The 18,017-nt window shown below is 45.3% G+C and overlaps 1 protein-coding gene and 1 long non-coding RNA gene across 5 annotated transcripts in view; both read right to left on the minus strand.

The window, feature by feature from the left end:
* Nucleotides 1-10,575, minus strand: part of LOC115596635 (uncharacterized) — a 41,636-nt gene extending 31,061 nt beyond the window's left edge. For 2 of the 4 annotated variants that reach the window (XM_030441881.1, XM_030441880.1), the window contains exons 1-3: nt 10,332-10,575; nt 1,867-4,465; nt 494-602 (exon numbers count right to left, since the gene is read on the minus strand). In XM_030441881.1, the coding sequence (XP_030297741.1) occupies nt 494-602; nt 1,867-4,296 (2,539 nt within the window). In that variant the 5' untranslated portion in view covers nt 4,297-4,465; nt 10,332-10,575. Of the gene's footprint in view, nt 1-484; nt 603-1,866; nt 4,466-10,331 lie in introns of all 4 variants that reach the window. The other 2 variants (XM_030441879.1, XM_030441878.1) reach the window with 1 other exon arrangement.
* Nucleotides 10,576-10,634: 59 nt separating this feature from the next.
* LOC115596668 (uncharacterized) lies at nt 10,635-15,630 on the minus strand. Its single transcript, XR_003986936.1, has 3 exons — nt 15,235-15,630; nt 12,145-12,192; nt 10,635-10,911 (listed from the first exon to the last, which is right to left on the minus strand). It is a non-coding gene; the product is annotated as an uncharacterized LOC115596668 (long non-coding RNA).
* Nucleotides 15,631-18,017: the final 2,387 nt, after the last annotated feature.

Here is an 18,017-nt window from a genome sequence, read left to right on the forward strand (position 1 = left end):
TTTTAAATGTAGCAGTTTTCTGTTCTGAAGTTTCTGTGCAGTCCCTGAACGCCACGAAGCACTGAGGAGTTTAAATAACACGTAAAATATCAGTCAGGATAAAATGTTATCCATTTCTATGATTTGGGACTTTGTTGCTGCTTCAGTTTTATTCCCCTTTAGCTGTGAATTATTTATTTTTTCCTTTTTTCTAATCTAAACGTGATTTAAAAATGAAGAATCACAGTTGTTGCTCCTGCTGTCCTAAACTGTGGTGTGAATAACAGCCACAACACTTCTTTACTTTTGGATAAAGAATATCATCACGTCATCATTTTATCCTGCTGGATGTTTTTGAGTGTAATTTTGTTGTAATTATTATAGAAGTTGTTGAGTAATGGCCCAAAGTGTGTTTTGTGAGGTCTCAGTGAACTTTGACCTTTGATTCTGGTGGACGTTTGAATTCCCTCAAAGCGTTCTTGAGGTATCGCGGTCATAATGTTACCTGCGGTACCTTTACTGCAGCGAGTCTCCTCCTTCTTCCCTCCAAACAGGAACTCCCACTTGGCCTGGGCGATCTTCTGTGATCTCGAGGACGGAGTCGCTGCTGAGCTGCTGTCCGACTGCAGGAGGAGAGAAAACATAATCTGTTTCAGATCCACGTCCGGGAGTCAGAGGGAGTTACACAGCAACTCTGCGCTGACAGTGTTTTTTACCACTGCGTTACACAATCATAGAAAACTGTTTTAAAATCAATTAGTGAAGATTTGTTTGACCTCCTCTGAAAAATAATGAATATGTTATCTAACTTTTAAAAAGGTCTCTCAGGCCTTCAGGACAGCAGGACCGATGAGAGCGTACAGATCTGTCGCACCATCAGAAACAGCTTCATCAAACTGTCTCAGCTGCTGTGAGCGTCACTGTCGAATTAGAATTTGTTTTTCAAACAGTAACTCATGTCTCTCCTGCTCGAGCACTATAAGAGAAAATACATTGTTTTGGTATCTCTGCCCACTTTATCCAATCAGGACAGAGAACTACATAAAGAGGCGGTCCTGTCCGGGACCAGGATCCTGCTGTCTGCTGCCGTGTCTGGTGACTGAGAGGAGGGAGCGGACTGCTAACGTCCTGCTAACGCTAACAGACAGGAAGGTAGATAAAATGACGATGACGCTTACAGCAGCTTTAAGGCATTTTAAAATGTTTCGTCCCATCGATTCATAAGAGTAGAAACATGGTCCACGCAAGTACACAAACACAAATAACGACGCCGGGCTCAGTGAGTCCTGAGTGAACAGATTCAACATCCGCTACATACGGGTGGAGCTACCAACAGTCAGGGGTGCCAGAAAGCTAATCAGAGCTTTTCTAAATAAACTTTGTGTCCATGATGGAATATGAACCTCCTGCACAGAAGGAAAGAGAGAGAGAGAGAGAGACAACAGATGTTCAGCTCAAGCTTCGTCAAACTAGTCAGAAGCGAAACAACGCGCCTGAAGGTTGAACGCTCACACTACAGCTCACGCTTGCATTCCGTACAATTTTCAGCTGAAACGTTTCAGAACACAACGACACGGGATGTAGATCTTGCGTAGCTTGACGCATCTGCGTTTGGTGTTTCCGTGGACCATGCTTCCTCTTTTAGTCATGCCAAAGCTTCATGGGAGGTGAAGTTGTTGGTTGTTTTTCATATTTTACTGATCAGATACTCTGATGATTGAAACGCCACAAGATTAAAAGAATTTGGATTTCTGCAACATATTTATTGTTTTTTGATTGAGTGGTAATGTGACAATTTATAATTACATGATGGAAACATACACACTGTCTAAATTACTTCCTCACACACATTAAACCAAACCCTGACCACCCTCCCGTCCAGCCGACCTGTATCCCTGAGCCGGTGTCTGCTGTGTCATGGCTGGACTGGCTTGAGGTTTCAGGCGACGGACTGTTTCGATCCAGCGGGGAACTGTCTCCCATGCTGCCTGTTACCCCACTGGAGCTTTGAGAGGACGTCCCAGCAGCCATGCTGTGATCTTGAACCTCCTCTCTCTGATCCTTGGACAGGCTGATAACTGGTGTCTGGTACCCCTGAACTAACATCTCTACTCCTTTATCTACCCCAACCTTGCTGTGGTACTCCTCTTTGCTTGGAGGGTGAACTCTCGACTGTCTGTAGTTTTCTTCACAGAGTTTGTCTCCCTGGTGGACTGATGCGGTCTCCCTCCACTCCTGGTGCCTGGAGGCCGAGCTCACAGGCAGAGCCTCTGCGTTTTGGCTGGAGAGAAGCCTCTTAGAGAGTTCAGGGCTGTCTCTTGGTGATCTATCAAAGAGGTGATCATACTGCTTCAGCTCCATGCCAGGTGATTGACGGTCCCCAGTGAACTGTGGTGGCTGGTAGCGGTGCAGGGATGACGTGTCCTTGGTAAGTGATGACCCATGTTGGTGCCGTGGGTCCAGGACTGGTGACTGAGAGGCGGCTGCACGGTGCAACCTAGCAGGCATGGCTGGTGACGCTGGTAAAGATAGGCCTTTCTGGGGTAAAAGAGGTGAGACACGTCCCGGTCTGGTCTGAGGGATTGCTTTGTCTGTTTTGGATCTGTGGTTCTGTTTGTCAGCCTGCGAAGGCTCAGGGGAGTTTTGTCTGTGAAGAGTGGCATAAGGTTGTGATTCTCTCAGGAATGGCCCTCCTGTCTTTGGACTCTCTGACCTCAGTGACTCTGCTTGAGACGACGATGGAGAGGGAGTTCGTCTGTCTGCAAAGATGGTGGACAGTTTGGCAGCCTCCACAGCCAACTTGGACGCCATTTCAGCATTTGAGGATGGGGAGACGCTTCTCCTTCCATTGGTTGGGCTGACGGTGTCACTGGCTCTACTGCTGCAGCGTGACGAATTATAGTGAGTCTTGTTTGTCAAGTTATGATTAGCACTGTAGTGTATACTGTCTGCAGCATTTTGGCTGGTGTTGGGGATGTGAGCACTATAGCTGCTATTAACTGTGTGTTGGGGGCTTCCAATAGCTTGGTAGCCAGTCCTAGAGTGGTTGCTGGTGGGGTAATGGTTTGCTGGCATCTCATGTTGGATGTCTGTGGGTCTCCCTGCCGGTAAAGGAGGATGAAACTTGCTGGATAACCTGGGGCTCTCGCCCCCTGCCCATGGCCTCTGGTAGCTCTGGGGCGGGAAATGAGAGGGTGGAGCCACTGAGTGGGTGGAGTACCCAGAATGGGCACATAGGTGGTCAGAGGCAGGACTTCTAGGTAATCCATTCAGTGAACCACGGCAGGCGCCCTTATCTAGCCCCAGGAGCTGGGTCTTGGACGGCAGGGTGAGGGTGTTACGGGGCAGGACAGGTGACCCCCCCCAGGACCGGCAGCGAGGATACTGGTAGTGCCGCGGCAGGGTCGGGCTGCAATTCTCTGGGCTGTGACCAGCATATCTACGCCTGAGTTCTGGGGATCCAAACTCCTCCAAGGCCCTGTAGGTGGCATCTCTGGCAACTGCGTCCACTGAAGCCCTCTGCATGTAAGGTGAGCCCCGTGGAGACTGATTCTGAGACGGGTAGGCGTGACTCGGGTAAAGTTCGCCCTGACCGGACTGACCATTGTACCACACTGGGTCGCTCAGCCTCTTCCGGAGATGGTTGGGCAGCGGCTGCCCCTCCATTCTGTTCAGAGGATGGTCCAACTCACTTTGGCACACTGAGGTACGGCGCCCCCTGAAGTTGTGAACATTAGACTTCTCTATGTAGCCATAGGACACCACAGATGTCTTCCCCTCCTCACCCCCCACCTCTGGGACCTCATAGGACAAGCGGTTGTTGGTGGGTGTGGACGGTACAGTCAGCCTCCCAGATGAAGTGGAAGATGGTGAGATAAGCACTCTCCCCTGGTAGGGATCCATGTCAGAGGGACGGGGGGGTCCAAGTGAGCCATGCTGGCCTGGACTGGTCATTGCAGGTGCAAGGACACTGAGCAGCTGACCGAAACTGTCGTACGACACATCCTGCCGCTGGACCTGGGTGGGAGACCCTGTTGCATCAGGGTTTGCAAGTTGAAAGCTGACTGTGTGCCTGGAGGAGGACTTAGGAGAAGATAAACTGTGTCCTCCAACCCCGGTATGGTGCTGAGAGACTGGAGAAAGATCCGGACTGCGGCTGGGGCTGGAGCGGGTGGAGCTCCTCTGGGAGTGAGGGAGGACGTCTGGGCATGGGAGCATCAGGTGACCGGTCCGATCCTCTGGCACCTTCCCTTCCTCCTCATCAACAGACCTCACCTCAACATACAGGTGGAGGACTTTACCTGCCTTTGACACCATGTTCACACCTTAGTCACCTAAATGTCTTCCTTTTTCTTTGAGCCTTCACTATTTGTACAAAGGATCCTTTGACCTCCAGGTACCAATCAAGTACCAAACTGTTTGATGAGGATCAGAGGTGGAACTGGACCACCAGGTGTGTCCTCCATCTTCTCATCATGTCTTTAACCTGCATCAGGAAGCAGAAACAGAGACAACGTTAGAATTATAGAGAAGTTAATATTAATGTATCAATTACAGACAGTTGCAAAGATACTGTCTTCAAGTTCGCACAACCCTCTTTTCGTGACATACAATCAAAGTCCAGGCACTCACAGCTTCTCAGGTCATTTAGTCTCACATCCAAACACATACAGGTTTGTGTTGTTAGATTTGTTGCAGGGCCTTGCATGTAAAATAATCTGCTGTGGCTGATAAGTAAGAGGTGGCAAAATGTAGTTGTCTCTTGAGTACTTGCAAAGTTACAACAATAAAGGTCATTCTCATGTTCTCAGTGTAACTAAATCAGGCTTTCCACCCAACGAGCCTTAAAACTTGTGGACAATGATCAAGTTTGACCCTCGACACTTCATGTCCTCTGTGACCCTCCTATGTAGGTCAGCTAGAGTCCTCTGACCAGAGCGAACAGCCACAATCAGAAATCTAAGACCTCTCATGTTTTATTTATCAGAGACAGAAGTCAAGTCAAACAGCGTACTGCCACATCTGTAGTGTTAAAGAAGTTTAAATGTGGGAATAGATGCTCATTAAATCAGTTTCAGTTTTGAAGAAAGTTTGTTGAGTTTTTGAGAAAGTTTTGAGCAAACCTGGACTAGACGAGGACTTTGTTCAGTCAAAGCTTTCAGTTCAAACACTCCATTCACATCCAGAGCATCGTCTGTCCAGTGTCAGAGATCTGGTGAATTTAGTTCAATGCAGATCTTTCAAACAGTTTGACAGAGTATCTCCCGGAAGTTCAGAATAAAAGCAGCACAGTGACGATGAATGATCAATAGGAACCAAGACCAAATACAGTGTTCGTTGCAGGCGTGGTCATGATAAAGCCTAGACCCCCGAATCAACTCGTACATTATAAAGAGAATCTAAACAAGTTCTAGGGGTTCTTTAAGATGTTGTCGTGGTCACAAAGGAGGATCAAGAGTCATTTACAAGGTTCTAGACAACTGGATCCTCTTAATCGGTCTGAATTATCTTGGACGGATCTTGGTACAGATCCACTGACATAAGTTGCATAACTTCTTGGTTTCATTGGTCCTTTTGGAGGTTCTAGTTTGCCCCAAGGGTTTTTTACATGTCATTCAAAAAGGTTCTTGTTGTCACTAAGGCACTTTGGAGTTGTTAAATATGTTCTAGAGGTGCTTTAAGTTGGAGTGGACACTGAGAAGGATCAGGAGTACTTTAAAATGCTCTAAGAGGTTCTAATGACCATTGAATATTCTGTGTGTTCCCCACAGGATGTTGTAGGAGTCCTTTCAGTGTCACTGTGGAGAATCTGCTGGGTATCATACGTTATACTTATGGCACCGGTCGATTTGCCTCGAGTCTATAGAGTATCAAACAAATGTCAATTCATCAGCATGTGGTGATTGGCTGTCCTGAGGCCTTCTCAACGCATGTACGTGTCATGTGATGCTTTGTTAAAACAATTTCACAAAATTGGTCTCATTTAGGAACGTTATTGAAGTCAAGGTAAAGATACTGATTTTAAACAATACCCACCAACTGAGTTCTAGGGGTGCTTACAGAAGTTATGAGGTCTTCAGGTTGTTTCAGTGGCTGAACACCTGTGAGACACATTTAACAGTCCTCTACTCCACCAACTTCAAAACACTAAATAAGTGAAAATCTTCATAAAGGAGCCGTTGATCCCTCCTGTGCAGATCTGCAGTCTGTGGCTCACCATGAGCACTGAGGTGAGGTTCTACTGTCAACTGTCACCCGTCTGTAAATGAACTAAAGTGGAAATTAATCTGTGAATGTGAAAGTCTTTAAAGAGGCTTTGTGTCCTCTGAAAAGGTCAGATGCCTCGGTAATGACATGTCCATTCATGTCTTCAGCCATCCTCCAACATGGCAGCATTAACGTGTGGCGAGCAGGCGCCAAGTCACACAGTTTGATTCGTCTATTAATAGAAGAGGAAAGCAGCTTGGAGTTCAGGTGAGAACAGCCGTCGCACGAGCGTCTGATCTGCAGGTTAAACCAACAAAAACTCTCACATCCGACAGTTTAAGTCTTTTCTTCATCAGTCAGTAAATCTGACCTACCTCACACTCTGTTCGTGGTTGATCTGCTCTATTTCTGCTCTCTGCCGTCGGCTCTCTGTCTACAGTTTCCCTCCGAGTCTCACTGCCCGTCTATTCAAGGATTTACAGTAAAACTGCAGAAATCGTCCTCAGAAGGAGGTCAGCGGTTTAGATCATGAGGAGACTGAAGTCACATGAAAACACCACACACACACACACACACGCACACACACACACACACACACACACACACACACACACACACACAGCTCAAAGTGTAAAACTATGAGGCGATTTATGTTTCATTCTCTTTGTGTCAGTGCTTCAGTGTACTTTAACTATTTCCAGCATTTCATCTGAAATATTAACAAACTGAACCAAAAGAAGTTTCATTATATATATATAATTAAATTATATATATATAATGAAATTATATATCATAATATATATTATATATATATATATATATATACACAATTATATATATATATAGGTCGCTGGTTCGATTCCCCTGGTTTGTATGTCAAAGTGTCTTTGGGCAAGATCCTGAAGCCCAGACTGCTCCTGATGTGCTGTTCTTGCATGGCAGCCTCCACCATCAGCAGCCCTTTTTACACAGCAGCGCCGCATTATCTCTGCAGCAGCGGTTCGTCAATTCTCCACCATTGTTTGTTCACACAGAGTGAAGCAGCTCCGCCTTAAAGACAAACTGCTGTGTAATTCACACAGACAGCCGGCGCTGCGGCCCCTAAAAAGTGTGACGGTCCACGTCATGATGATGACGTCGGTGAGTTTTCGAGGTGTTCCCCAGGTGTCCTCCTGTCAATCTAAACCTGCTGACAGTTTATAATCATATGGATGCTGTTATAATGTGTAGTGATTGAGATCCTGACCCACCAAACATCCTGGAAAGTGACAAAGTTACGTTTTTTAAACTGGAAGCTGTCTGACTCTCTCACTGCGACTCTCGGTCAGGAGGGCTGGCGGTCGCTGAGAATTATTTTCATCACAAACACTCAGTGAGTTAAAGTTTTTTGCCGGTGACAGACGCTGTTTTTTGGCCAGAAATGTGACGAAGAATTGGTAGGACGGGCGGGAGGACAGACAGGAGGACAGACGGGAGGACAGACGGGAGGACAGACGGGAGGACAGACAGGAGGACAGACAGGAGGACAGACAGGAGGACAGACAGGAGGACGGGCGGGAGGACAGACAGGAGGACAGACAGAAGGACAGACAGGAGGACAGACAGGAGGACGGGCGGGAGGACAGACGGGAGGACAGACAGGAGGACAGACAGGAGGACAGACAGGAGGACAGACAGGAGGACGGGCGGGAGGACAGACAGGAGGACAGACAGAAGGACAGACAGGAGGGCAGACGGGAAGACAGACAGGAGGACAGACGGGAGGACAGACGGAGGACAGACAGGAGGACAGACAGGAGGACAGACAGGAGGACAGACATGAGGACAGACACTTCTCCACGTACAGCTGTGGTATTTTTTCCTCATATAAGCTTCCAAAGACAGTTACAGTTGTCTGGATCTGTAACGTTGCTTTGTGGGACATTTCTCTGTATTTAGCTGAGTGAAGGAGCTGTGCAGTTATCAGACTGCATGATCGATACGCCCTCGCTCCGCGCCGCTGGCTTATCCGTTCTCACTGGTTCGGTTCAACAATAACACGGCCCTGATACTACCTCAAGAAGCGGATCAGCGCCGGAGTGAAATTTCACCCCTCGCCACATCTGAAACTTTCACACAGAGGAGGAGGTGGAGAATTGGTGCAGGATCCCCGCATGCAGACGGCAGTGTGAATGGGGCTAGTTATTCACTGATTCACACACTAGCGCCAACCGAAGGACTCGTGGATCTGACGAATCTTCAACCAGCTTCAAACCACCAAATAATACAGACGATCATTGAGACAAACTGGAGGGACGTAACAGGAGAACAAAAACATGTTAGCCTAGTTTTGTTTTACTACATTTATCAGAATGAATCAGTGTTTAATAAAATATTAGAGCCTGACAGATGCTGGATATTAGTTGAACTATAACAAAAATAAGTACTGAGGCAGTCAGACTGTTTAAACGTTAAACAGTCTTTTGTTTAACGTTTAACAAAAGACTGAAAATATCCATGACTGGGAATCTCCCCAACATCTCTTTCTGCTTTATATTCTGTTAAAAAAAAAATCAGAGCAGAAGAGGAAGATGCAGCCGAGCCGTCGGACCGGGCCGACCCTGTAACGAGTCTCTCAGTGTTGATTGAGTTTAGCTGCTCACACATCAGTCCTCATCACCGTCACGCCTAATTTAATCTGATGACCTTCAAAAAGGAGCCGGATGTGATTCTGTGAGCTTCACTGTGAACCTCAGCTAGCAAACAGGAATGTAATAAATGAAGTCAAAGTGCAGACCGAATGTTTGCTGATAACTGTGGAACCATCAGAGAAATGTGTTGTTTACTTCATGAAATCATCTTTCTCTCAGTGTGGAGAACATCTGTTCACATCTGGTCACGTCTGTTTACATCAGACGAGGATCAGTCACTTCCTGTTTACACTGACAACACCAGGAACAACACACTGCTCGCTCTTCTTCACTTGCTTCACTGTAAACTGATCTGAACCAGCCTGACCTGGGCTGGCAGAAGGGATTCTGGGAAATGTAGGACATGAGTAACCGGGGCAGAGGCAGAGAGAGGAAGAGAGGTAACTGAGAAAATGAAAACATCTATAAACTGCGACCAATCAGAGAGAGTCGAGTCACAAACAGCTGAGACGCATCAGGACAGATTCCTGTGGGAGTGACTTCGACCCACTTCACAACACTAGAACTACAGATTACACACTTCCCTTCTTTAACCTTTCAGCCACTTTAACACTGCTGATCATTTTCTGTCTGCTCTGATTATAAATACTGTTTCTATCTTTTGTTGTTCCTGGACGACGTCTGTCAACAAAAACAACTTGTTTCTAGTCTTTTTGCTGCTCAGATTGTTTTGTTGGTTTTATTCCTCCACAGGAGACTCCAGATGAATCTAACGGATCAATATTACATGGAAGAAGGAAAACTTTAAACTCTTCCAGTTCTGCTGACTGTTGCATTGTGGGAAACCAGACTCCATTAACAAATCCACTGGTTTTAACCTCTGAGCAGGTTTCTTTACATCACTGTTCCCACTATAGATTCATCCGTTTATCATTTTATCAATTAATAAATTCATGTTTAGTCTATCAAATATCAGTTAATAGCAATGATGGAATTTTAGGTACTTTTAATCAAGTACAATTTGAGGTACTTCACTTTATATCATCAGGAGGAGGAGAGGAGGGCAGATTTTACACATATGGCAGAACTGTTCCTTTAAAGTCCGATCAGTTAATCAGCTGATAGTTTCGGTCGGTGAAACTTGTCGGCTGAGTTTTATCACATGTTGAACTCTGCTCTCAGTTTACAGACACGTCACTAAAAGACGAACCACTGAGTCAGCTGCAAACTGAACTTCATTCAAACCCTCACAGAGAAAATATGAAGAACATCCTGAAGTCACTCTGCAGGTGTGTGTGTGTGTGTGTGTGTGTGTGTGTGTGTGTGAGAGACTGATAAGCACACAGTTAGCCCTACTTTTCCTGGACTCTGCTAATAGGATTCCCCCAACAACCCCCCCTCCCAGCATGCACTGCTCAATCCACACACACACACACGCACACACACACACACACACACACACACACACACACACTTATGAAGCCACACGTATGCAGACATGTGCTGTAACCTTACCTGTGTGTCCTCCTGCTGTCCTCGCCGCCGCTGCAGCGACGTCTCCTGAGTTGCCGTGGTAACCTCCTCTGCCTCGCTCGTCCCGTCCCTCTCTCGCTCTCTGTGTTATGGAGTAACCTCGTTCGATCGTCCTCTCTCTCTCCTGGAACACTTGTTGTCTGCAGCAGAGCCGGCTCATCTTGGATTTACAGACTCCTCAGCTTCTCCTCCTCCGGCTCCTCCTCTTCCTCCTCCTCAGCCCACCTCTTCCTCCCCCTCACCCCTCCTCTTCCTCTTCCTCCCCCTCCCCCATCTCCTCCTCCACTTCCGATCTCAATCAATCAGCTGATGTCCCCGCCCCTTCTTCTGGGCAGCCTGCCAGCCAATCACATCCCCTGCTGCCTGCAGACCTGCCTCCGTCAGCCAATGATGAGCCACACTGACAGATGGCAGCACACACACACAGCTGATTAGTGTGTGTGTGTGTGTGTGTGTGTGTGTGTGTGTGTGTGTGTGTGTGTGTGTGTGTGTGTGTGTGTGTGTGTGTGTGTGTGAGGGTGGGGTCAGAGGTTCAGACCCGTCCAGTACCAGCACACTGGACCTGTGGTAAAGGACAAACACAGAGTTAGAGACAGACCGATTAAAAACAATAAAACACAGTGAACTCTGTTGAACACGCCCCCAACAGTGATGTCACAACAGTGATGTCACAACACACTAACAGACGAGTGTATGTGGTTACTTCACTGTCTGTGTGGTTTAGAGAAGAGAGTAAAAGTTTTAACATTTACAACATGGTATATAAGGTGGCAGGGTCCGCCACATATAAACAAAGCAGTATAAACTGTTCTGTAGTTTGTTTACAGTCAGTGAAGATCTTTCTCTCTCAGTCACTGTGTCAGCTGTGGGGTGATATTAAAGACACGTAACATATTTTAATGTGCAGACCTGTAAAATAAACATAATCTCAGCGATCAGATCTGAACGTGTTCTCACCGGAGTCTCTGCAGCTTCTCCTGCTTCCTGTTTCTTCTTCTTCTCCTTCAGAAAATAGTGACGCTGAGTGTTTCTCTGGATGAGTTCACCGCTTCATCTGCTGCTTAGATTGATGAGATTCTGGCTGATCCCTGGTCAGCTAACGTGCGACGATGTGAATCTAGATCAGGTTTATAATTTGTTCCAGTTCCAGGTGGAGAAAATAACCAGACTGACTTCTCACCAACAGACTGTCATCAGATCTGTTTTCTCTCTTTACTCTCAAGCTGTGAATCAAAAGTCAGCGTCTCTGCTGTCCTGAGGCCTCTGACCTCCTGTCGGATCTCAAACCGTCTGATTGGTTTCACATTTTCAACTCAGATCATTAGTTTCCTCCATTTTGTGTTAATGAAGACAGTTCCAGCCTCCTGAGAGGACAAATCAGCACCAGACAGATGCATCAGACTGATTATGGTAAATGTATATGATGGTTATGTATTACTGACACTCCAGTCTGTATCGTCTGCTGTTTGCTCTCTTCAGCTGCTGTGATGACTGAATTTCACCAGCAGGGATCAATAAAGGAACATCGTCTCTTCTCATATCAGTTATCAGCTGACAGAACTGCACATTGTTCATCCAACACGTAACATTAACGTATTTATGTTAAACTCAAATCCAATGTGATCATTTCTGCACATTAAATATATTCTGAGAACTTCTGCATGAGTGTGTGTGTGTGTGTGTGTGTGTGGTACAGGGTGTGTGTGTGTGTGTGTGTGTGTGTGTGTGTGTGTGTGTGTATCTGTGTGTGTGGTACAGGGTGTGTGTGTGTGTGTGTGTGTTTGGGGTGCAGTACCTAAGTTCCTGGAGGCGGAGTCAAACAGGACGGCTGCCAACAGGAAGTCTGAAAGGAGAGAAGAAGATCAGATCAAATTAAAGCAACACAACTGTCTCTTCTTCTTCTTCTTCTTCTTCTTCTTCTCAATAAACACCATGGCTGTGTCTGAAATCACCCACTCATTCTGCTCCCTAGTCACTGCATAAGGAGGCTGTCCTCCATCCACAGAGGCTCCATGTACAGAGGCTGTGTCCTCCATGTACAGAAGCTGTGTCCTCCATGTACAGAGGCTGTGTCCTCCATGTACAGAGGCTGTGTCCTCCATGTACAGAGGCTGTGTCCTCCATGTACAGAGGCTGTGTCCTCCATGTACAGAGGCTGTGTCCTCCATGTACAGAGGCTGTGTCCTCCATGTACAGAGGCTGTGTCCTCCATGTACAGAGACTGTGTCCTCCATCTACAGAGGCTGTCTCCTCCATGTACAGAGGCTGTCTCCTCCATGTACAGAGGCTGTCTCCTCCATGTACAGAGGCTGTCTCCTCCATGTACAGAGGCTGTGTCCTCCATGTACAGAGGCTGTGTCCTCCATGTACAGAGGCTGTGTCCTCCATGCACAGAGGCTGTGTCCTCCCTCTCTGTTTCCTGTCACTTGTCAGCTGCTTTTTCTCCATTAAGCCAAAAAAAAAGCCAGAAAACTGTTTCAGTTCAAACTCCTGAAGTCTAAAAGTTGAACATGAAGGTTTTAAAACATGTCCATCGTGTCCTGACAGAGTCGACAGTGTCGACATCATCTCGTCATCACATTTTCACACTTGTAGGAGTCTGAATTCAGTTTGTTTGATGTTGGAGTAATGATCAATGAATTGATAAAACTGTTATTAATGTGGATTTATACTATTTACAGGCTGAGTTATCCACAGTTCATATTCACAGTAACGTGGTGAGTTCAGGGTTTCATGTAATATATTTAAAGTCTGATTTATAATGAATGTGTAATATTCGTGAGGACGTGACCGTGACTGTTGTTTGTTCTGACGGTCTCGTGAGAACAGACCTCGTCTCTGTTTTCTAACCTCCTGCTGTCATGAGTTAAATAACTTTGGTGCTGGAAAATTGTTCTGTACCTCTTGATCTGGTGTTGCAATAAAGAGTTCAGGTTTATCGAGGTGTCGTGTGGACTTTTCGTACGTAGACGAAGGGGACTGTCAGATTTGTTCCATCAGAGCCCTGAAGTTTAGTTTATTCTTCAAGATTCTCTTCATGGATTAATGTCGTCATCTTTTGACATAAACAAACGTGAATATAAATATAAAAGATTTTGGCTTCTGCCCAAACACAACAAAACACTGAAACATGTTTATGAGTCACTTAGATTCTATTTGTTGCATCAAACATGAGAAAAGTCAAAGACACAAACGCTGAGAAGTTAAAGGATCCGTCTGTTACAGAAGCCTCTCAACACTTTGTCTCATCGGTTCCTTCTCAACATGTTAATCTTTAAAAACACAGGATTGGGGACTATTTTCAGCAGCGCATGAATCTAGAAATGCTGCATTCAGGTACTCCTTGGACAGACAGTTCATCTGTACTGTGTCTGTATTTACGTTGATGTGACGTTTTAACTCCTCCACATTTATCTATATGAGATCATTTTCCTCAAATTTAACACGTCAGTCTCATGTCCTCCATTAAAACTCGTCAGTGAGCCACACTGAACACACACCGTCCTGCTGCCACGAGCACTCAGTGTTTCTGTTTACGTTCTGACCCAATAATCATAAGAACGATTTCACGACTGGAGTCAGAATAACAACTCAGACACTCGTAGAAAATGTTGATGATGTTGACGTCACACGGTGCTGAAACACGGCGGATGAGCGACGACATTGTGACGATGGTGACAAACTTTAACCCGAGTGGTGTTGAGCTGATGAGCACACGGCTGCTTTGTTTCTGTACGTCTGCTGAAATGTATAAAACAGCAGACTGATCCTTTAACGTCTCAGTGATTCTGCTACAGACTTCAGTTCAGTGAGTCAGACTCATCCTCAGCTGTTTGTTTGGTTCCATCCACATCCAAAACCCAAAACACTTTGTGGTTTTTGCCTGATCAGTTATTTAAATGTGTAATTGATCATCAAAATTGTTGCCAGTAATCAAAAATGTCGCATAAAATGTTAGAAAGCAGTAATTTGATGACATCACTTCAGCCCTGGTAATATGTCCCGAGCATTTTAAAGACCGACTGATAAAATATTGAGTAGAAAAATATCAATATATGGATTAATACAACAAATAATGAGGTCAGTTCTTCCAGGCTGTTGTCCTCTGACACGGTTTGATCCATCACATTACACCAGCATGAACATGTGATATCAGCCGGCAGCACTGATGCTGTGACCCGATCACTGACATTTTAAAGGCTGCTCGACCTTCCTCATCCCTGATCCTGGTCCTGACTGATGGACGCGGAGGACTCGGTTCATTTCAGGCCGTTTCATCACTTATCTTCACAGATTGACCCAAAAAACTAAAATCCAGACATTAAACACACTCACACGCACTTTGTTCAACAGTAAAGAGGCTTATGTTCGACAAAAAGACCCGTTTCTGACGCGTTTTCATGCTCCGACACCCGCTGTTCTCGGGACTCGCTTCACGGCTGAACTCCTTTCAGAAATGTGTCAGTTTAACGCTCCTCTCGGTTTTTCTCCACAAAAAGCAGCTTCTCATATGAACCTCAGAACCTTTTATAAATCATACAGCAATGCCTTTCAAAACGGCGTGTTTATAATAGACCCAGACGCCCTGCCTTCCCTCAAATGTCGACTTTTCCAAGAGACTCGCTCTGCTGCTGGCACCGCTCAGCAGGGTGGACCGTAATTTTGAAAGGACAATCGTTAACAGATGGAGGGTTGTGAAAGTAGAGCTTTTACTAACAGAAACGACTGTTTGTTGGAGTAATATGTGAGCCGAATTCACGAGGTGATGCTAATAAACCGAAAAAGCCCATCAGCTATGTTCAGGTATTTGTATACTTTAGGTAATATCACAAGAAATGTTAAAATGAGATGTTTGTCAAAGGAGGTCCGCATGTCTGTCACTTACCGTCAGGACAGAGCGGGATGTAGTGGCGGTTGCAGCGTTCTAGTGACCCGTGCAGAACCGCAGCAGCACCGACGTGGACTCTGAGCCGCCCGGTGGGTCCATTTGACGGTAACGGTGTCGGTAACGACCACGGAGCAGGCAGATGTTACGGGTAACTGACAGAGTAACGGCTAGCTAAGTTACGTTACATGCCGGTGGGTGAAAGTGCAGCAGGAGGTGAAGGTCCGCCGGGCTCGGCCTCCTCTTCGGCTCCTCTTCGTCTCTGTTCTGCTCTCTGGAGCTTTTTCTTATTTCCAGGCGGATGCTTGACATTAGTTTACCTTCTCCACGGTGACTTCGACTTCCGCATCGTTCTAGTGACGTAACGGCAACGTAAGGAGACGTCAGACCGGACCAACCGGAAGACTCAAACACAACAGAGAGGCGTGTAGAGACACACACACACACACGCACGCACGCACGCACACACATCGTATAGTGAACATTTATCTGTTATAAATCAATTTGTGAGACTTGACTTGAAAAATTATAACTTTACTAATAAATTATCACAATCAAATCTTAGAATATTAATACTTACTGATTCAATCCTTGAAATATTAGTTACAGCTGTAGTTTATGACTTTAGACTGCATTTTATATACAGGAGGCAAAAAGCAAAAGTTGGATGCATAAATAAATACAGTGTTTGAAAATAAACAGACTCAGTGTATGAATCTGAATGACCTGCAGTAACCTTCCTCTGTACCCCGGGTGAAGCAGTCTGTAGCTGCTTATCTTGTGATTAATCACCTTAAAATAAGATACAAGTTTGTTGATTTGTTGAAAATAAAGATTATTTTGTGAGAATGTGTTTTAATAATCATAATGATAAAATTAATAAGTTTGTTTGTACAGCACTTATCAAACCAGCATTACAAAGTGCTTCACAATAAACACAAAAATACAAGAATAACATAATTAAAAATAAACTTAAAGAGGGATAAAACTAATATTAAATGGATGATTAAACTATAAAAACACGTACGTCAAGTACAGCCGGGCAGAACTTAGGTTCAGTGTCAAGAATAAAGTTCAGTTTAATTAAAATATTATTAAGATATTAATCTAATAATTCAAACACTCGTAGAAGAGCCTTTCAGTAAGAATAAGACTTTACAGGTGATTTTAACTTTTATATTTATCAATACATTTGTCATGGCAGGACTGAGACAACTGATCCAGGTTCAGTGTGAACACGATGCTGCCGCAGATACAGAATCGGACCTTTGTGTTCAGGTGCAGTTTCAGGTCGTGACCAGCAGGTTCTGCCCACCTGAACTCTGAGCAGAGGTGGAAGAAGAACACAGAGTATCAACACCACAGAGTAAAAGTACTCTATTACAAGTATAAGAGAAGTTAAACTAAACAAATCCACAACAATGTTTATAGATGAAACAACCTGATACCCGAGACCGGTTCTGGGACTGAGACCAGATCTGAGACCAGCTCTGAGACCGGTTCTGAGACCAGCTCTGAGACCAGATCTGAGACCGGTTCTGAGACCAGCTCTGAGACCAGCTCTGAGACCAGCTTTGAGACCGGTTCTGAGACCAGCTCTGAGACCAGCTCTGAGACCGGTTCTGAGACCGGTTCTGAGACCGGTTCTGAGATCAGCTCTGAGACCGGTTCTGAGACCGGTTCTGAGACCAGCTCTGAGACCAGCTCTGAGACCGGTTCTGAGACCAGCTCTGAGACCAGCTCTTAGACCGGTTCTGGGACTGAGACCAGCTCTGAGACCGGTTCTGGGGCCAGATCTGAGACCAGCTCTTAGACACACTGACTCCACCTGCAGAACGAGGAAACGTTCAGTCAGTTTACATTCAGTGTGTTGAAAGTAACTAAGTACATTTACTCACCTACTGCACTGAAGAACAGATGTGAGGTACTTGTACTTGACTCTCTACTTCTTGTTATTTTGTCCTCATGTTTGTATTATTTCATTTTTCCTTTAATAATTGTGCATGCATATTTTAAACGTATATTTTAAATTAAAGCTGCCAAACCCAAGAATAGAAGAATACAGATATGTTCCCTGTTGTTGTGTTTTTATGAGAGCAGACGATGAAGATGACTGACTGATTGATTTTCTTGGACATTTTATTTGTCAGATGTATTCTCTGCACAGATCAGCAGATGTTCCTGAGTGAACTCTCTGAATCACCTCCACCTCTCTGTTTTCATCCTGCACTGCATTTATACTGATTGTTGTGAATGTCACTGTTTGTCTTCTATTGATCTGCAGTACAGAAACAGCCCCAGAGGAAAGTTTTACTGCTCAAAGCTCAATGAGAGTTCTCATTTCAGTCTCGTCGTCGTCTTTTTTGGTCTCAAACATTTCTCATTTGTTTCTCCTAAAATTCCTTAGCAGCAACAGGTGAGACTTGAGACTTTACAGCTTAAACCTTGCTCCTTTCCAGCACTGGGGAGACATTCTGAAACTTCACTGAGAGCTTGATGAGATCTCCTTTGAAACTTACAGGAGCCCAAGTTGAGATTTTCTGCAGCTGTTTCTCAGGAGAAACAACTGAGAAACAGGAGAAATCAGCCACAGCCTCACTTTGGTCTCACAGTCTCATAGTTGTCTAGGAGAAATGAATGAGACACTACTGAGATCTCTTTTACAATGTTCGTTTCCTCTGGGGCATCACAGTGAACATGACAACAAACCTGTTATATAAACGACCAGCAGCCATCAGGTGTCTCCCTGAAGCCCCGCCCCCTGCTAATAGGCTTTAATTAGG

Source organism: Sparus aurata, chromosome 15, assembly GCF_900880675.1.
Source record: "Sparus aurata chromosome 15, fSpaAur1.1, whole genome shotgun sequence".
Lineage (NCBI taxonomy): Eukaryota > Metazoa > Chordata > Actinopteri > Spariformes > Sparidae > Sparus > Sparus aurata.